Source organism: Eptesicus fuscus, chromosome 14, assembly GCF_027574615.1.
Source record: "Eptesicus fuscus isolate TK198812 chromosome 14, DD_ASM_mEF_20220401, whole genome shotgun sequence".
NCBI lineage: Eukaryota > Metazoa > Chordata > Mammalia > Chiroptera > Vespertilionidae > Eptesicus > Eptesicus fuscus.
Genome location: NC_072486.1, coordinates 41,038,478 through 41,058,052, shown reverse-complemented (window position 1 = coordinate 41,058,052; position 19,575 = coordinate 41,038,478). Strand labels below are relative to the sequence as shown.

At 46.4% G+C, this 19,575-nt stretch overlaps 1 protein-coding gene across 3 annotated transcripts in view; it reads left to right on the top strand.

Annotated features, from left to right (window-relative positions):
- The window catches only part of ATXN7L1 (ataxin 7 like 1), a 227,482-nt gene that overhangs the window by 191,894 nt on the left and 16,013 nt on the right, over positions 1 to 19,575 (top strand). For all 3 annotated transcript variants that reach the window (XM_008149933.3, XM_028158794.2, XM_028158808.2), the window contains 3 exons: positions 3,209 to 3,492; positions 7,543 to 7,625; positions 8,481 to 8,737. In XM_008149933.3, the coding sequence (XP_008148155.1) occupies positions 3,209 to 3,492; positions 7,543 to 7,625; positions 8,481 to 8,737 (624 nt within the window). The remainder of the gene's footprint in view (positions 1 to 3,208; positions 3,493 to 7,542; positions 7,626 to 8,480; positions 8,738 to 19,575) is intronic.

Here is a 19,575-nt window from a genome sequence, read left to right as displayed (position 1 = left end):
CTAAGCACAGTTGGGAAGAAGCATCACCAAAGAGATGAGTCAACTGTTGCTGTCCATGGCCGGACCCTGTGCCCGGTGCTCTCCCGGCTGCCGTAAGGAGCACGTTGGAGCAGAACATTGACTTTAGGGCAGAAACGCACTAACCTGCCTGTGAGCATTTGAGGACCACTTCGCTCGGCATTTAAATGTATTTCAGTTTGTACAATTGTTCTGGATTGTTCTATCCCAGCGTCGCCTGCTGAGCTCATGCATGAGTACTCAACATGTACCCAGGGCATTTCTCACGGAAACCAGAGGCCTCCCCTTTACGCACACCGGCTCATGCGACAAGAGCTAGATCTGGAACTTAAAGTCCCCAACTTCCTTGGCTTCTCCAAGAAGTCAGAGAAGGCCACTCAGGTGCTAGAGAATCGTGCCACCTGGCTAATCGTCCATGGGTTCATACCAACATTTGAAGTTTAACTTATTTTCCAAAGCAATTAAAGTCAACAGATCAAAACAAGGGTGACAAATAAATCAACAAAAGCTTTTAAGCAGGCTCTAATATTTTTTTAAGTCAGAATATTGAAGTAAAATTTAAGTTGTACAAGTTTTGTAATTTTGGGGGATGTGTTTTAGTTTGTACTAAAATTTTTTTAAATTTTTAATTGTGGTAAAATACACAAAGTGTATCATCATAACCATTTTTATGTACAGTTCAGTAGTGTTAAGTACATTCACATGGTTGTGCAGCCAATCTCCAGAACTCTTTTCATCTTGCAAAATTGAAAAACTCACCCGGCCAGTGTGGCTCAGTGGTTGATTGTCGGCCCATTAACCAAGAGGTCACAGTTGGATTCTTGGTCAAGGCACATGCCCAGGTTGCGGGCTCCACCCCCAATAGGGGGCGTGCAGGAGGCAGCTGATCAATGGTTCTCTCTCATCATTGATGTTTGTCTCTCTCCCTTTCTCTCTCTGAAATCAACAAAAACGTATTTTTTTAAAAAGTGAAACTCTGTACCCATTCAGTAACAACTCCCTAGTCTCCCCTGCCCCCAGCCCCTGACAGCCACCATTCTACTTTCTGTGTCTATGAACTTGACCCTACTAGGTACCTCATATAAGTGGAACCATACCATATTTGTCTTTTTGTGACTGGCTTATTTCACTTAGCATAATGTCTTCAACATTCTTGTGTGTACCAGAACTTCCTTTCTAAGGCTGGATAATATTTTGTTGTATGTATAGCTCTCATTTTCTTTATCCATTCTCTAGCGATGGACACTTGGGTTGCTTCCACCTTCTGGCTATTGTGAATAATGCTGCTATGAACGTGGGTTTGATATCTTTTCAAAACCCTGACTTCTCTCATTTGTGTCCTTTAAAATTGAGTGAAGGAATGATCCTAGAAGAATTGCATATTCCATGGCCTTGCATTTTTTTAACCATCAGGAATGCAGCACTGATTTCACCAGGTAACAGCTTTATTGCTTCTCAGTGTGCTGACTTTTCGAGGGCTTCTGGTGCTGTTCTCCAGCAATATGTGAGCGCTTTGAGAATGGCCATGGAATAGAAAGTAGCGTAAGTTCAGCTCAGTGATTGGGATGCTGTGAGCGAGGGTGAGTTGTCAGTGACTTGGTGGATTGCTAAAAACCACTGTTCCACTTTCCCCTCCCGTGGGCCCTGAAACCCCAGAGCGCCCTTCCCGGGGCCGGGAAAGCCTGTGTGGTCCTAGGGCGTTGGTCGGCAAACTGCGGCTCGCGAGCCACATGCGGCTCTTTGGCCCCTTGAGTTTTTAGCAATAGGAGTACCCTAATAAAGTTAATAACAATGTACCTACCTGTATAGTTTAAGTTTAAAGAATTTGGCTCTCAAAAGAAATTTCAGTCGTTGTACTGTTGATATTTGGCTCCGTTGACTAATGAGTTTGCCGACCGCTGTCCTAGGGGGAGGTTGGTGAAGCCCAGCCACAATCTGCCCCACCGCGGAGAAAGAAAGACCTAAAAATAACCTCTGTGATCCTGTTTCAGGGTCGGAAACGAGGCAGGGGTTGCTGACATAATTTCATGAACAAAAAGATCAAAGGAATGATCTGTGGATACATCTCAGAGACGGGAGAGCCAACCAGCCATGTGGACAAATAAGATTCCTCTCCTGTCAAAACAGTCTCTCTTTCTGCCCTGCATTGTCTGCAGGCTAAGCCACAGTCTAGATCACTTGGCATTCAAATAGCTAAGTCGGCTCGCAGATGATTGGGGGGCTGAAGTATGAGTGTTCTGCCTTCCTGCAAGGAGGAAAGGAAATCTAGTTCAGGAACCAAAGCAACGCTTATTCATCTTATCTCATCTTTTAAAACCCGAGACAGAGTCCTCCCCAGCCCCCCCAGACAGAGGGTCCTCTGGCACTAAATGCACAGAAATCAAATGCATATCCATTACAGGAGAAATAGCAGGGGACTGAGGCTCAGGTGACAGATTCTGAAGAGCAAACATACACCTTTGTGCTCTGTCTTCTTAAAATTCATCCTCTCACCTGCCAGCCTCGAGAGTTGCCTATTTACATAACTAGCTGCCTAAAATGGAATATTAGATAATGTTACATGGCGGCTCACTCCATTTGAGCCCATCCCCAGGATGTGAGCGTGATCCAGGAGTCCCCGACAGCCTGCGGCGTGGCACGCTGGCCTGCAGCCATGCCTCCGTGTGGTGTGAGCCTGTCAGCACTCCTGAGCTAAGCAGATGTCAGGCCCGATCGCCGATCGCCAGCGGGAGACCAGCCGAGCAGGGGGGTGCGGGGGGGTGGGGGGGGCGGTGATGCAGCAAGTGGCACGGTGTGGCACACAGTCTCCAGGAGACAAACAGCATCTCTTCCTGAGCCTCACCGCAGGCACCTTGTTCTTCCCAAGGTGCCGCCTCAGAAACAGCCACCGTGTAGGGACTGGGAAGGGGGAGCTGCAGGATCTATGGGGACAACGGGTCTGAGAGGCAGTCAGTCAGCTCCGATGCCATCCCTGGCACCATGCCAGCTGCGCACCCCCCGTTGGTCCTTTGCGAGGCACGAACCTCCTCTCCATCCAAACTGGAGTCCTGCTGCTCGCGTATAGGAGGAGTATAAATAAGTGATAAGGGAGTGTTCTATCATGATAAGCGAGGGTAGCTTCTCGGCGGACCAGATGTACCGAAGAAGGCAATTGTGTGTGTGTGTGTGTGTGTGTTCATTTATTTTCCAGCGTTCCGGTTCCTGTAGTCAGTTTAGAGAAAATTCCTAACCTAGTGAAGGCAGATGGTGCCAATGTCAAAATGAACTCCACAACCACCGCTGCGGTCACCGCCTGCTCCACCTCGACCTCGGCCGTCTCCACCCCACCCTTAATTAAGCCGGTCTTGATGTCCAAGTCAGTGCCACCTTCCCCAGAGAAGATCCTAAATGGCAAAGCAATTTTGTCCACCACCATAGACAAGAAACACCAAAATGGCACCAAAAACAACAACAAGCCTTACAGGAGACTTTCAGGTACGTGTCCGTGTCCTTCGAGTCTGACGCACGATTAGACTGAAATTGAGTCCCAGCTGTAACCAAGGAGTGATGTGTTCTTATAACTAAGCAGGTCTGTTTCATTTTAGCGGGGAGGGAGGGGAGGCGGGGAATGGCAGAGGGACATGGAATGAACCTGCAGGCAGGACCCCCACCTAAAAATGCAAGCAAGAGCTGGTTCTCTTATTCCCGGGCCGGATGAGGCTCTCGCTCAGCTCAGTGTTTAGCGAGTTACCCGAGAGACCCAAGAGGGAGGATGCTCCACACCTACCACAACCGTCTGTGCATTCTGAGGGTCTTAGTATCGCGCTGACCGGCTGAACCGCCCCGGGTTTTGTAGAGGCCTCACTGCCATGAAGTCTGACAGCCTCCGGGACATCTCACAGTAGCTCAGGGCAAGCTCGGGACCGTCCCATCTGTGACTGCTCCACAGAAGGACACAACCTCTGTTCTTGGGCCTCGTTGGTTTCCGGGCCGATTCTGTGGTCGGGGTGGCCACTGCCTTTCCCCAGTCACCATTTGGAATTTCTGTTTGGGAACACGCGGGTTCACACCGCAGATGGGCTGGCGGGGACCTCTCTTTGGTGTGCTCCTTGGTTGTCTGAGCGGGCACATGGGTGCCTGGAAAGGTCCACGCGGCCAGTCTTTGGGGCAGTAGTTGTCTCTTAGAGGCCCCTACGTGAATGACGTTTGCTTTGGATGTGTTGGGAGACTAAATCTTAGCCATTCCGCTTTTTCCAAAAGACCAAATTAAGCTTCATAACCATGGGAATTTATCTAATCTTGACAGAAAAAAATATATACGTATATATATACACACACACACATACACATATATACTAGAGGCCCAATGCACGAAATTCATGCAAGAGTAGGCCTTCCTTCCCCCGGCTGCCGGCTCTGGCTTCCCTCTAGCACCCTGGGCCCTGGGCTTCCCTCACAGCCCCAGCTTCATCCAGAAGGATGTCCGGTCTAATTAGCATATTATGCTTTTATTTCATATATATATATATATATATATATATATATATACACATACACATACACATACACACACACACATACATACATACATATACACACACTGAGTGGCCAGATTATTATGATCTCTGAATGCATAATAATCTGGCCACGCAGTGTATATCCTATATAATAAAAGGCTAATATGCAAATTGTCCCCTCGACCAGGAGTTCGACCAGCAGGCAGGCTGGCCAACCGCCCATGTCCCCTCCCACTGGCCAGGCTGGCCGGACCCCACCCATGCACAAATTCATGCACCGGGCCTCTAATATATGTATGTATATATGTATATATGTGTGTGTGTGTATATATATATATATATATATATATATATATATATATACTGAGTGGCCAGATTATTATGCCTTCAGAGATCATAATAATCTGGCCACTCAGTGTGTGTGTGTGTATATATATATATATGTATATAGTGAAAGCCACCCTGTGAAAAAGAAACTATATATTTTAGTATGACCATACTTGTTTTTTTAAAATATTTTTATTGATTTCAGAGAGGAAAGGAGAGGAAGGGAAAGATAGAAATATCAATGATGAGAATCATTGATCGGCTGCGTCCTGAACACCCCACAGTAGGGATCACACCACACTGGGGATCGAGCCCGAAACCTGGGCTTATGCCCTGGCCGAGAATTGAACTGTGACCTCCTGGTTCATAGGTGGACACGGAACCACTGACCCATGCCGGCCAGGCTGAGCATATTTCTTAAGCACCCCAAAAATGTGGGGTCATTTTTATTTTTTACTTCGTGTTCATCTGTATTTTAGTTTTTCTATCTTACATCTGTAACTTTTTTTAAAAAAATTATTCTTAAAAGTACTTCAGCCCAAAACATTCAAATGACAACAGCATTATACCCCAAAAACCTCCTCTTGTACCATTCCCCCACGATCAGGAAAGAGCTAGAGCCGGATGGCCCCTGCGGGTTGTGAGGCCTCCCTGTGTCCGGGAGCCCCGACGCCTGGCTCTCCTCCGGGGTGGGAAGTGGGCGGCAGCGTCCCTGGGAAAACACAGGCCTGGGGGGCACAGTGTCCCCCCGGCTGTGGCTCCTTGTAGCAGAAGCATGACCGAGGCTTCCAGCCTTCACCCCATCCGGCCGTGGTTTGGGGACTTGTGCTGTTTGTTGGTTTTGCATTTTGTTGGTTGTTTTGTCTCAGCGGGTCTTTTGTTTCTATCTCGCTTTCACATTTGGCAGCCAGCTCCTGCCCCCAGCCAAACAACCTGCTCAGTTCCAGGCCAACCGGAGGGCTGGTGTGGGCCTGGGCACCGCTCTGACTCTGACAGCCCAAGGGACAGGACTCCCAGCCAGGCTCTCCTGGGCGGGCAGAGAGGACTCATAGGAAATGGGCATCTCCAGGTCTAGCCATTTCTAGTCTTAAAAGTGAAGCTTTAAAAAAAAAAAAAAAAGGAAGACAAAAGAAAAGGGGGGAGGGCATTTTGATAGCCAACCAGGTCATCTGTCTTGGATATAGGAATGGTTTTGTTGCACACATTATTATTACCATCATCACAACCACCCCATGGTCCCCCGAACCTTTTTTTTTTTTTTTAAAGAATAGTCTCTTGATTTTGAAAGAGAGAGGAAGGAAAAAGGAGAGAGAGAGAAAAACATCGATGTGAGAGCAGAACATCAGTTGGCTGCCTCCTGCACACTCCTTACTGGAGATCGAGCCCACAACCCGGCGCATGTGCCCTTGCCTGGGAATCGAACTGGCAACCTTTTGGTGCACAAGATGATGCCCAACCAACTGAGCCACACTGGCCAGGGCACCCCCAAACTTTTTTTTAAAAAAATAGAACACATGCATTGAGTATACTCAGAGTTTACTCCACCAATTTCAGACAGTGTTTCAGGCTAGGTAACTTCTTTTTAGTGTGCAGCTATTCAGGGTTCTTAAGGACACCACCAAATTTATAGCACTTCTCTCACCCACCCCAACATTCTTCCCGAACACCCAGAAGAGCTGTGTCATTCCTGCTCTGCAGGAGGCAGGTGTTTGCTGGGCGCCTGCCAGAAACAGGAGGCACCTGGGGGGCTGGAACTTTAAAGCCTACAGGGAGGGTCCTCAAGCGGTTGCCCTCATTTTCCAGGGGAGGAGAGAATTTTTGTGATCCAGAGGGGACAAAGGATCCAAAATGGGCCTAAAAAGAGAAAGTTGCTTAGAAGCAAACTCCCACCATGACCCCTCCACAGTCCAGTGGGAAGGCAGACAGTGGGGAAAGCCTGGCCTCCCTGCAGCCACCCCGTTTGCAGCAACAGGCCTGTGCTGGGACAAAGCCGGCTGAGGCTGCGAGACGGGCAGGCTCTGCCCTCGATGCACCTTTCAGTTTAGATCTACGAAAGGCACGCACCCAGACGTCTCCCCGGCCCCTGCCTAGGGCACCGCCGAAGTGTCCCTGACTCGGGTAAACTGTCTTTCCGGTCACCACAGCTGTCTGGAGAGCCTTGTGCTGAGCACAAAGCAGGAGAGGGGCAGGGTCACTCTTGACATGTCCAAGAACAGTCTCCGCCTAAATGGCTAAAGCTAGCAGGAAGGCAGGTGGGGTTGGGGGGTTGCGGCGTGCTCTTGGGACCGCCCAGGAAAAAGTGGCCCTTGGGCCTCAGGTGGCTCTCCCTGGTCTGCTGTTAGCCAGGCCCAAAGGGCCAGGTACCTGGAGAAGCTTTTCCAGTGAGATACAGTGTGAGAGTCCTAGGGCTCCTCCTCCCCAGTGCCCGCCCCACCCCCTGCCCCGTGCCTTGTGCTGCGTTCCGCATCCCTACGAAGCTGGACTAGGGAACTCTGGGTTCAGAGGGGTGCACCAGGTTCCCCTGAGCGGTTTCTTGAAGCATTTTAGCAGTCGGTGGAAGAAAAAAAAAAAAAACACAAAACAGATTGCCTGACAACGTCTCACTTGTTGGTGCAAATGTGCATTTTTTAAATGTAGTCTTAATGCCAAATCCTATTTAGTCTCCTTTTTTCTTATATTTTTTGTTTGTTTCTTAAACCAGAGAGAGAATTTGACCCAAATAAACACTGTGGAGTATTGGATCCCGAGACAAAGAAACCTTGCACAAGATCCCTCACCTGCAAGGTATTTCTCTTTCCATAAAAAATACTTCCTGCTCTCGCTGGGGCCTTTGTCGAAATGTTTGCATGCCACTCTCTGCACACGGCAGGGTGTGGAACCTAGACATGACCCCCAGCTGTTCTTTGTAAGGGAAATGCTTTCTTCTCTTCCATGGTAGCAGAGTGCCTGCCTCAAGCTGGCTGGCTTTTTAAGAAGGGGGAAAAAAAAAAAAAAAAAAGGCTTCCCCTGTTACTTGTGAGGCCAGACAGTAAATTGTATTTATAGGCACTCACAGGCGGTTCTGAGCCCTGCTACGTTTTAATGTATGCAGGAGCGGCGGCAGCGGCGGCAGCGGCGGCGGCGGCGCCCTGAAAGGCAGTCCTGCCGCGCCCCCGAGCCGGCCACACCGGGGTGGCCAGGGGCACAGCTGACGGAAGGCGGCTGCCGCTAGGTAGCCCCGGCCGCATGTTTCATACTGAACTGCTAGTGCTTCTTGGGACCGAGGCTGTGGCCCTCTCTGCTTGGTGGCTCTGTGTGTCTGGGCCACCGCAAGCCTCCCACTGCACCTGGATTAACTCTAGACTCTCTCACGCTGGCCTTTCATCCGAGGGGCTCTCCTGGGCTCTGCGCTGAAGCTTGTCATCTTATGCCATTTTTTTGGAGGAAGCTCTGGCTTTTTGACACCAGGAGAGTAGAGCATGGTTGCATCTGTGTGGTCTCTGCCTCTTCCCAGCCACAGAACGGGAGCTGTTGCCTTGAAGTTGACTTTTCAAGCACCTCCAAATTCCCATGAATTGCTGTGTCTGAGATGGAGGGCCCCGGGAAGCAGGTGTATGTGCTGATCAAAGAGGCTGTGCTTTTCATCTCTCTTCTCCTCAGACACATTCGCTAAGCCATCGGAGGGCAGTCCCGGGCAGGAAAAAGCAATTTGACCTCCTTCTGGCGGAACACAAAGCCAGGTCCCGAGAAAAAGAAGTTAAAGATAAAGAGCATCTTCTGACTTCGGCGAGGGAAGTACTTCCAAACCAACCTGGGCCGGCACAGGACCCTCTGCCAGGATCTTCAGGGAGCTCTGGGCCAGAACCTAAAGTCACATCCCCTGCAAAATCCAGGCCACCTAACTCTGTGCTTCCCAGGTAAGTCCCCTCCCCCACTCCCCCTCCAACCCGTGGTGACAGAGGCCCGAGTCCTTGGTCACGTGGCTGCCTTGCTGGGTTGTGTGTGCTCTGATCACATGTTAAGTGGGAGCCGTCATACCGCTGCCTCGTAAGGCGGTTGTGCGCTTTAAATGAGATAATGGGCATAAGGGGCTCGGCCATCGTGTTCCGCGGATTTTACTGCTGTCATCATTGTCGTCATTTTCTTCATCATCACCCTTCATAGCAGATCTATATCAGAGCAAGAGTAAGCTGAAAAGAAATACCTGGATGGCACATCAGCCACCAGGCAACTCTCCTGGCTGCCTGGGTGTTTGGCTTAGTTGGAGGTTCCTGGAGCAGAGAGTGCGGAAAACCTGGGTGGATGTGGGTATCAGCACATGTAGGAGCCCACTTGACACACATTATTTTGTGAATTTTTACCTCCAACCCTCCGGTGACCCAGGCGAAGGGAAAAGTGGCCTAACAGAGGCTTTTTGCTCTGTATTTTCCTGCACACCCAGAAAGCTGAGCCACCTGTCTATGGTTTTATTTCATTGTCCTGGAAAGAACAGAAAAGATCATTAAAACCCATTTGGATTAAGCGTGCTTTAAAATCCACACGTGGTTTTGATTGCCACGCTGAGCAGCAGACCACCTTCCAGGTAATAGGACAGGGAGCCCTCATTCAGAAATATTAAGCACAGGGTACAGGGATGATGAATGGAACTAGGTTCTGCTTTTCAAGGATTTCGTTTAGAAGATGAGCTAAGACTCAAATGTGCACAAAGTCATTAAAAGGAAGCATTAATGATACAAGGTGAGGAGTACAGGCCCTGGTGTGGCTTGATAATTTTTAGTGCATACTGTGTGCGTCCCACAGGGTCCAGTCAGCGAGTGGGCTTTAAGAGCGGGTTATAAAAGAAGGGGAAGGAGTTGGTTCTTAAAGCAGCAGCAGATATTTGGTGGCAGTTGTTGCTGATCTGCCAGCTTCTCGCCCTCGTGCCTTCCACATTGGGACCAGCCTGACCCAGTTGGGCGATCAGAGTCCCTCTGTAGGAACGGCCGGCCTCAGCCTCCGGCGTTCAGGGGGGAGTCACAGCCCACACGCATTTCCATCGCAACCACTGTCGTGTGTTGTCACCCATTTGCATGCCACCTTCCTTGCGCCTCGCATTTTACATGATCATTTTGTAATTACTTCGGGGTGTAGTGCGGGGTGTTGGTGAAGGGTGTTACCCTTGCTTTAGAGTTGAGGAGACAGTCCTGTTCCAAACTTCTGGGGAGGGAGGGCTTTAATTCCGCATACAGTGACTTCCAAACTTCTTTGGGACTGGAGAACGTTTTCATCCCCACAAAGCTTTACATGGTGCCCAATAGCAAAGCAGACCCGCCTCCACCGAAAGCCAGCACAGCCCTGCTCTCATCGCTCACGTTCCCAGAGCCTGCTGACCCCCTGACCTTCTGAGGGATCACCTCGTGTTCCCTGAGGACCCCAGGGAACCTAGTTTGAACATCCTCTCTCATATACGATTTTGACTGATGGAGGCACTTCTCACCCAAGCAGTGGTACCTGATGACCCGAGAAGCCAGGGGGCGGCCGTTAAAAAATAAAGCAAGCAGCGCCGCCTTAGTAATACTTTATCCTGTTCCTTCCTGGCCGGTTTTCAGAGGCGTGTTTGTCGTTAGAGAAAAGCAGGTTTACGTGTTCTCTTCCGGAAGGAGAAAGAAGAGAGTGAGGTTAATCAGCAAAAGGGGTGTCTCTGAAAGGAAGGGGAGGCACAGGAGAGCATCCCAAATGCTGCTAACAGTCATTTTTGAGGATGCTTTTCAAAGTTGGTATAGAAACCAAAAACCTCAGGGTGGACTCTGGTCCAATATCATGGGGAAGGACATCCTCTTCCACTTGTTTTACACTAGGATGAGACGACCCCCCCCCCCCATGCAGTCAGACATGATCAGAATGTAATGTTATAATCACATAAAACTTAAAACCTTTTATTTACTCGTGTTAATACATATATTTCAATTACACTAATTATCTACAATGGGCCAAAAAAAATATTATCATTCATACATGGAATTATTGTAATCCCTTCCCAATCATGAATTCCTTTTCTTGGAAACATTAAGGTGTGTGAATTCATTTCTTACATATCGTTTTGATAACCTTGAAAATATTCCAGCTTTCATATTTCTTGAATTGCAGCCCATTCCTGTCAGGGGTTTCTAAAAAGGAACCTGGGTCTAGAATAGGAGAAGTTAAAGTTAGAGAACACGGGTCGGAACGGGCTTGGAAGCGCATATCTCAACTCCGTGTTTACGAACTCGATGAGCGTGGCCATGTTTCTTAGTCTCTCTAGCCTCAGCTTGCTCATCTGTAAAATGGAGCTGGGAAGGACTTAGTGAGATGAAGGACCGCGCTCTATAGTAAGTGCTGCACTGGTGGCCGCTGTGAGTAAGTGGTGGTGACATTCAGTGGGAAAGCAGTGTGAGCAAACGCAGTCCTTGGTGGTACCTGATTCCCATTTGCCCGTCCTCTTGCCCTCTGCCCCCCAACCTGGGGGCCCTTAAATCGCATACTCATCTGCTCTGTTTCTTTGTCCCCAACTCTAAGGAAACAGATTACTTGCCCCAAAGAGCCCAAGGCCTATGGATGACCAGACCAGCCCTACCATTAGGACTCTGTGGCAAAAGGGAAGGAGGGCAGAGGGTCAAGCTGGGCTCTGACCCCTGGGAGGGAGGAAGGTCAGCTATGGAAGCCAGTGCTGACAAAATCTGGGCAAATTCCCCCTCTGTCTTGAGAAAGCTCACACATCTCATCTTAAAGTATAAAATGGCAAAATCCATTGAATTTTAGACAGACAAGGGGCAGTGGGCAAAGAGGCAGAAGGTCCTAGATACCTGAAGAAGGACAGAGATGAGTCTAGAGTGAAAGCAACTTCAGTTATGGCTAATCAGGATAGTGTTCTTGCCAATTATAAGCCATTTCTCTCCTTGACTTATATTTGTCCCTGCGCTTTTTCTACATTCGTCTCTCAATATGGGGAGGCTTTGAAGTCTCATTTCCACCTCTTATTAGCTCGGCAAGCAATTTCCTCATCTGAGAAATGTAGATAATAGTTAAATGTGCAAAGGCAGTGGGTAACCTGGGTGAGAAAGCGTATGTGACATGCCTAGCACATAATAGGGACCTGATTAAAGTCAGTTCCCTTGTGCTCTCTTCCCCGAAGCACTCAGACGGGCTGGTGCTCATGCTTCCGCATGAGACTTCCTTTCAGTGTCCCTGAGTGGAACTGAACAGGGACCATCATCACATACATTGTCTTTAAACCAAATTGGTAAGTGGAGAGGGGAGGGATGAGGTAGTATGGAAGGAGAAAAGGTGGATGGCAGCTTAGCAAACTTGAGTGACTTTTTTTTTAATGTATTTTTATTGTGTGTTTTTGTGCGTGTGTTGTTGTGTTTTTTGGAGAGAGAGGAAGGGAGAGGGATAGAGATAAAATATCAATCAGCTGCCTCCTGCATGCCCCCTACTGGGGACCGAGCACAAAACCTAGGCATGAGCCCTGACCAGGAATCGAACCAGCAACCTCTTGGTGCATGGGATGATGCTCAATCCACCGAGCCACACCGGCTGGGCTTGAGTGAGTTTGTTTTGTTTTTTTTTAATATATTTTATTGATTTTTTACAGAGAGGAAGAGAGAGGGATAGAGAGTTAGAAACATCGATGAGAGAGAAACATCGATCAGCTGCCTCCTGCACACCTCCTACTGGGGATGTGCCCGCAACCAAGGTACATGCCCTTGACTGGAATCGAACCTGGGACCCTTGAGTCCGAAGGCCGACGCTCTATCCACTGAGCCAAACCGGTTTCAGCATGAGTGAGTTTTTTAACACCTTCTCATGACTAGTTGCCCCATTCCTCATCACTTCTCACCAAGCCGGGGGTTTTTCTGAGACACAGTCTGGTTCCAGTGAACTCCTTCCCTCCAGGTTCCACCCTGGAGTGCAGTGATCAGAAATGGAAGGTCTTGAAAGCATCCACCATTCCATCATCGCCAGGAGGGTGCATGCATCCTGAATGAAACAAGCCTGAAAGGGAATAGATTCAGCTCTCCTCCTCCTCGGTGTGCCTGTATACATGTGTGCCTGTGTACACATGTGCACACCATTATTCATTCATGTTTCTGTCTTTGTCCTCTGAGCTGATTTTGCTCTAACACAGAGTTTCCATGCTTATCTTTATTCTCCAGTATTCTCCCCTTATCTCCTGTCTTTTACTGGAACTTACTATTGAGTGTTTCAGCCTTTTTTTTTTTTTTTTCTTTCTCTTTTTTGGAGTAAAGAAAAGTTTATTGATCAAGAAGGTGCCAACCAAGAAGATGGGAGTCGTAGTGGTACCTCAGACTCATCTTAAGAAAGCACAGAGTTCGGGCTTTTGTGTCAAGGGAAGGGAAGTGGGAGTGGCAAGAGGCGATTGACCACCACAGGCATCTGGGCGCTGCCAGTAGGGGTCTGAGGAAGATTGTGCTGGGTGCTGTGAGTCCAGTCTCAGTCTCAGTGTTCCTGCAAATCATTGACAAACAACACACACTCACCTTATCTCCTCAAGCCGCAAACACAGTTCCCTCAGTGATTAGCAGGTCTATATGCCAGACTTAGCACAAGCTATTAGCCAGCAGGCCATGGGGACAACGCAGGCTTGGACAGGTGGAGTCAGAGAGGCGGAGCATTGCACTCTCTACAGCTACCCCCTGTGTGTAGTTTATTCCTCAGTATTGAGGGAAATAGGGGGACCAGGTCAAGGTTCAATTAAGAGGGAAGATTCGCTTTTTTAAGATGGAGTCAGATCTGTCTGCCACTGTGCCCCATTTATCTGGTTCTTACAATCTCACATGCTCACCACCTCTTCCATCATGGTCCCTAAGCCTTAGAGGGGGCATTCTGAGTGTTCAGTTTAAGCAAAGAACAGGGTTAACTTTTATTACTGTGTCCCCCAGGACCCACACTAGGATGAGTTGGCCACTGCACAAACACTTCCCTGTCCAGCTAACAAGTAATCTAAAGCAATCCTGTTGTTTAAGGACCCACATGACAAGGACTCTGCAGTGGTCTGTTCGAGTCATCGAGCTTAAGCAATAGAACAGGCCAAACAACTGACTATATGGGTTAAATTCCCTGAGAATTAGTTTGCATCAGGTGCTCAGGTAAACTGTCCGTGTGGCCTACACCACATCAGTCACTGAGATTGTTTAAGGATGAGTTGTGGTGATTTCTCTGAAGTGTGCATCGTGTAAAACAAAACAAAGCTCGAAAGACAAAGGTATATTATTGAAACATTTTTCTTTCTATACCCCCCCCCCCCATTTTTACCAAAGATAGCCAAACTGAGACTAATTTATCTGCAAAATAGGTCTCGTTTCAATAAACTTGGCCTGGTTATTTGTATAAGTTAAGCAAGAATAGTAATTAACCATATAGGCCTCTAAATCTGCTTAGCTGGAATTTTCCTAAGGAATCTTCAGATTGAACTTGAGCCTCCCAAGGCTAGAAGCCAAAGCTGCATACTGGCCATCAGATTTTGTCCGCATTACCTACAGGTTTTGGTGAATCCTCTCATCTCGAAGTCCCCAACATATCCTGAGGTTCTTTCCTTGCATCTCCCAGGAGGCGATCTTTGTTCCTCACCTGGAAAGCCTGCTGTGAACCATGTAAACTGAGTACCAGGCTGTTTTCCCAAAGGGGCTTTTATTGGCTTCCAAAGTCAATTTTAACTCCTCGAAGCTTTCTGGTCCGAGTCTGTGCATGCCTCTCTCATACATGGTGTTCTAGTCAAAGCCTTGGTAATAAAACCAATCTAATAGCTTCTTATTGAACTTATGCAAATAATCACATTGCCATGAAAATAAAAATACTCCTTACTGTATTCTGGAGGGATCAAGCAGTGAGAAAAAATAAATGCTACAATTCTGCTTACAGAGGTATAATTTACCAAATTGTAAGTCATAGGTAAACAAGTTTTCCTTTTATCTATAAAAAAAAAGATTAAAAACTCAGCAGTGTCATACAAAAAGTCATAACAATTGTAACCATTCTCATCAGCAATGGGCTATTTGTTGGGGGCGTTTTATAGCCATTCTGACAGGTGTAAGGTGATATCTCATTGTGGCTTTAATTTGCATTTTTCTGATGTTAGTGACATTGAGCATCTTTTTATGTCTATTACTCATCTGTGTGTCCTCTTTGGAGAAGTGTCTATTCATGTCCTGTACCCAATTTTCAATTGGATTGTTTATTTTTTTATGATGAGTTGTATGAATTCTTTATAAATTTTGGATATTAACCTCTTATTTAATGTATCAGTGGTGAATATGCTCTCCCATTCAGTGGGTTGTCTTTTCATTTTGTTAATGATTTCCTTTGCTTTGCAAAAACTTTTTAGCTTGACATCGTCCCATTTATTTATTTGCAGAAAACATAGTCTTAATAAATGCTTAAAGTATTAGGACATTTCTAATCTCATGAGATAAGAAGTCCAAAGGTGAAAGGGCACCAGTCCCCAGAGATCAGGAATTGGCTCAGCTTCTCTGCTCTTTTTTCAACCCACTCTCCTCGCTCTCCAAAGTCCAGAGCAAGATGGTTGCAGCAGTTTCAGGCACATCCAGGTGAAACAAGATCCAGTGAAGGCAGAAACCACCTTTTCCTTGTGTCTTTTTTTTTTTTTTAATTTTTTTAATTGATTTCAGAGAGGGAGAGAGAGCTAGAAACATCAATGATGAGAGAGAATCATTGATTGGCTGCCTCCTGCATGCCCCACACTGGGGATTGAACCCACATCCCAGGCATGTGCCCTTAACTGGAATCAAACCCAGGACCCTCCAGTCCGAAGGCTGATGCTCTATCCACTAAGCCAAACCAGCCAGGGCCCTTGTGTCTTTTTAAAGGTGAGAAAAATCTTTACAAAAGCCCTTCCCCAAAATATATTTTTTCTTTTCTTTCTCATGCCCTTTTCTAAACCAATCATCATTAGCAACATGAAACAGGTTTCATTATTGGTTTGGGAGTTAAATGAAGGCTGGGAATTCATCATCATATTACCATATTTCTGCTGATCTTTTTATTCTTTGGAGCTAATGCCTTTTTTATCCCTTTACTGTGATTTTAGTAGGATTTTGGGAGGAAGACCAAATAAGTGTTTAATCTATCTGCCCAGTTAATGGGAAGTTCTTCTGCCACTTTCTCACTCAGAAAGTATCTGTACTACTAGCTCACTTTCTTTTTCTTCCTTTTTTGTTACTAAATTTTTCCCATGTACAGAGGTAAGAGTATAATATAATGAACACTCTTATACCTAGTTTGAAGAATTATAATATTCAGATTTGCAATTATATTTATTTTATCTACTAGGTATATTTTTATTATATATTTTGAAGTAGATTGCAGATACCACGGCATTTTAAAAAATATAAAGTATTTTATTGATTTTTTACAGAGAGGAAGGGTAAGGGATAGAGAGTTAGAAAGATCGATGAGAGAGAAACAGCGATCAGCTGCCTCCTGCACACTCGCTACTGGGGATGTGCCCGCAACCAAGGTACATGCCCTTGACCGGAATCGAACCTGGGACCCTTCAGTCCACAGGCCAGTGCTCTATCCACTGAGCCAAACCAGTTAGGGCAATACCATGGCATTTTACTTCTAAAGATTTCCAAGTGAATCTTTAAAAAGTTAAGATTAATATAGGGGTGCATATATTCATTCTGCTTAGTGTTTCAGTATTCTTTTTTTTTTTTTTAACATATTTTTATTGATTTCAGAGAGGAAGAGAGATGGAAACATCAATGATGAGAGAGAATCACTGACCTGCTGCCTCCTGCATGCCCCACACTAGGGGTCGAGCCCTAAACTCGGGAATGTGCCCCGAGCGGAAATTGAACCATGACCTCTTGGTTCATAGGTCAACGCTCAACCACTGAGCCACGTCAGCTTGGGTCAGGATTCTTATGATATATTCCCAGAAGTGGGATCACTGGGTCAAATGGCAGTTCTATTTTTAATTTTTTGAGGAAACTCCATACTATTTTCCATAGTAGCTACACTAGTCTGCCTCTCCACCAGCAGTGCATTAGGGTTCCCTTTTCTCCACATTCTCACCAGCACTTATCATTTGTTAATTTGTTGATGGTAGCCATTCTGACAGGTATGAGATGATACCTCATTGTCATTTAAATTTGCATATCTGATTATTAGTGACCTTGAGTATTTTTTCATATGTCTCTTGGCCATCTGTATGTCCTCTTTGGAGAAGTTTCTATTTAGATCCTTTGCCCATTACAATAGCTAAGATCTGGAAATAGCCCAAATGCCCATCAATATGAGTGGATAAAAAAGATGTGGTGCCCTGGCCAGTGTTCTCAGTGGTTAGAGCATTGGCCTGTCCACCAAAGGGTCTCGGATTCGATTCCCAGTTAAGGGCACATACCTGGGATGTAGGTTCGATCTCTGGTCCCGATGGGGGTGCACCAGGGCCTCATGCGGGAGGCAACCAATTGATGTGATAGACAAATCAATGTTTCTCTCACTCTCTCTAAAAAATTTCCTTGGATGAGGATTAACAACAAAAAAAAAAAGATGTGGTGCATTTACGCAATGGAATACTATGCAGTTGTAACAAAGAAGGATCTCTTATCCTTTGAGACAGCATGGAGGGAGCTGGAGAATACTATGCTAAGCCAGTCAGAGAAAGATGATCATATGATCTCACTTACATGTGGAATTTAATGAACAAAATAAATTGACAAACAAAATAGATCCTGAGACATAGAAGCATGCAACAAGCTGACGAATCTCAGGGGGAGGGGATAGTGTGGGAAGAGATTAACCAAGCAACTTATATGCACAACCCATGTACACAGACAATAGTTCAATAAAGGCCTGGGGCAGGGATGGGAGCGGGGTGGAGGGGCTCATGGGGGAGGGGGCGGAAGAAGAGGGATATCTGTAATACTTTCAACAATAAAGATAATTTTTTAAGTAAAGATAATTTTCTATGTAACGATGCTATTATTACACTTAACAAAATCCAGCTGACTTGTATCTCCTGCAGGGCAGGGAGGTCCTATCATGTTGGGGAAAGCTTCAAAAGGAGCCTGCTAGGGGACTCTTTCCCCCTCCCCACGTGGGAGTCTGTGCTGTGAGATTCTTTCCCCCTCCCCACGTGGGAGTCTGTGCTGTGAGATTCTTTCCCCCTCCCCACGTGGGAGTCTGTGCTGTGAGATTCTTTCCCCCTCCCCACGTGGGAGTCTGTGCTTATTCTTCAGTAAATGTCCCCCTTTGCTATACCATCTTCCATCCGTGGATTCATTCTTCGACTCCGATGGGCAAAGAATCCGGGGGACCGTCCTGCCCAGGGGCACACCACATGTTCCAGTCCAGAATCCCGTAACCAAAGCATATCTGTCTTTCGTTTCTCTGAACTTGTACATGGTTCGCCATTAGACTGCACGTGCTGAACTGGAACTTTTTGTTGTTTCTGCATAAACCCATTTTTGCTGGAGAAATATCTGGCTATCTATTTGTTAAAGGCCAACAAGTTAAATAAACTATGCAGCTTTTAGAATGGTAAAAAAAAAAAAAAAAGAGCCTACTAGAAAGTTTGGAAACAACTTAAGTGTCCATCAATAGACTAGTTAAGTAAATTGAGATATATCCATGCTATGGAATACTGGGGAATATTAAAAAATATGACATAGTTCTATACATGGAATTATTTCTACATTATCACTAGTTGTTTTTTTTTAAAGTGTAGCCCTGGCCAGTATTGCTCAGTGGTTGGGGTGTCAACCCGCCCACCAAAGTGTTGTGGGTTCAATTCCAAGTCAAGGGTATGTACCCAGGCTACAGGTTTGATGCCCAGCCCCTGTTGGGGCATGTGCGAGAGAGAACCAATCAATGTGTCTCTCTCACCTCTCTCTCTCTCTCTCTCTCTCTCTCTCTCTCTCTCTCTCTCTCTCTCTCTCTCGCCACCTCTCTCCCTCCCTTCCACTCTATCTAAAAATCATTGGGAAAAATGTCCTTGGGTGAAGATTAACAGAACAAAAACATGTCTCAAAATAGTATGTACAGTGTGGTCCAATTCTTGCTTTAAAATGTACGTGCCTGTGTATGCACAGTAAAGAAGTCGGGAAGGATATAAATCTTAATGGTAATAGCACTTGATCTTGAGTGGCAGGATTGTGGATGCTGTTTTCTTTCTTTATACATTTCACCAAAAACGTTTTACTATTTGGGCCTTCAGCTGCAAACAGGCAACAGTGTAGTTGCCCCTTCTGATGCAGGAGAGTAGGTGTCGGGGAATGCAGACGGGGAGATGTGGTCTTTGGACGGTAGACTTTTAACATGCAAAGTGAATGGCATCTTTGTTTTATAAGTATGGGAAGGTAATAGTCAATAATAAACTGTCATATGATGGAGGTCTTGTAATAACACTGAAAAACTATCTATGGCTTTCTCTGGGGGATTTTTAGGTTTGTTTTTTATTGTGGTAAAATATACATAACAAAATTTACCATTTTATTTCTAAGTGTACAGTTCAGTCGCATTAAGTACATTCACATTGTGGTACAACCATCACCACCATCTCCAGAACTTTTCGTCATTCCACACTGAACCTCTGTGCTCATTAAACACAAACTCCCCTTCACCCCCCACCCCCAGTGCCTGGTAGCCACTGTTCTACGTTCTGTCTCTATGGATTGGACTATTCTAGGAGCCTCACAGAAGTGGAATCATACAATGTTTGTCCTTTATGATCGGGTTATTTCCCTTAGCATCA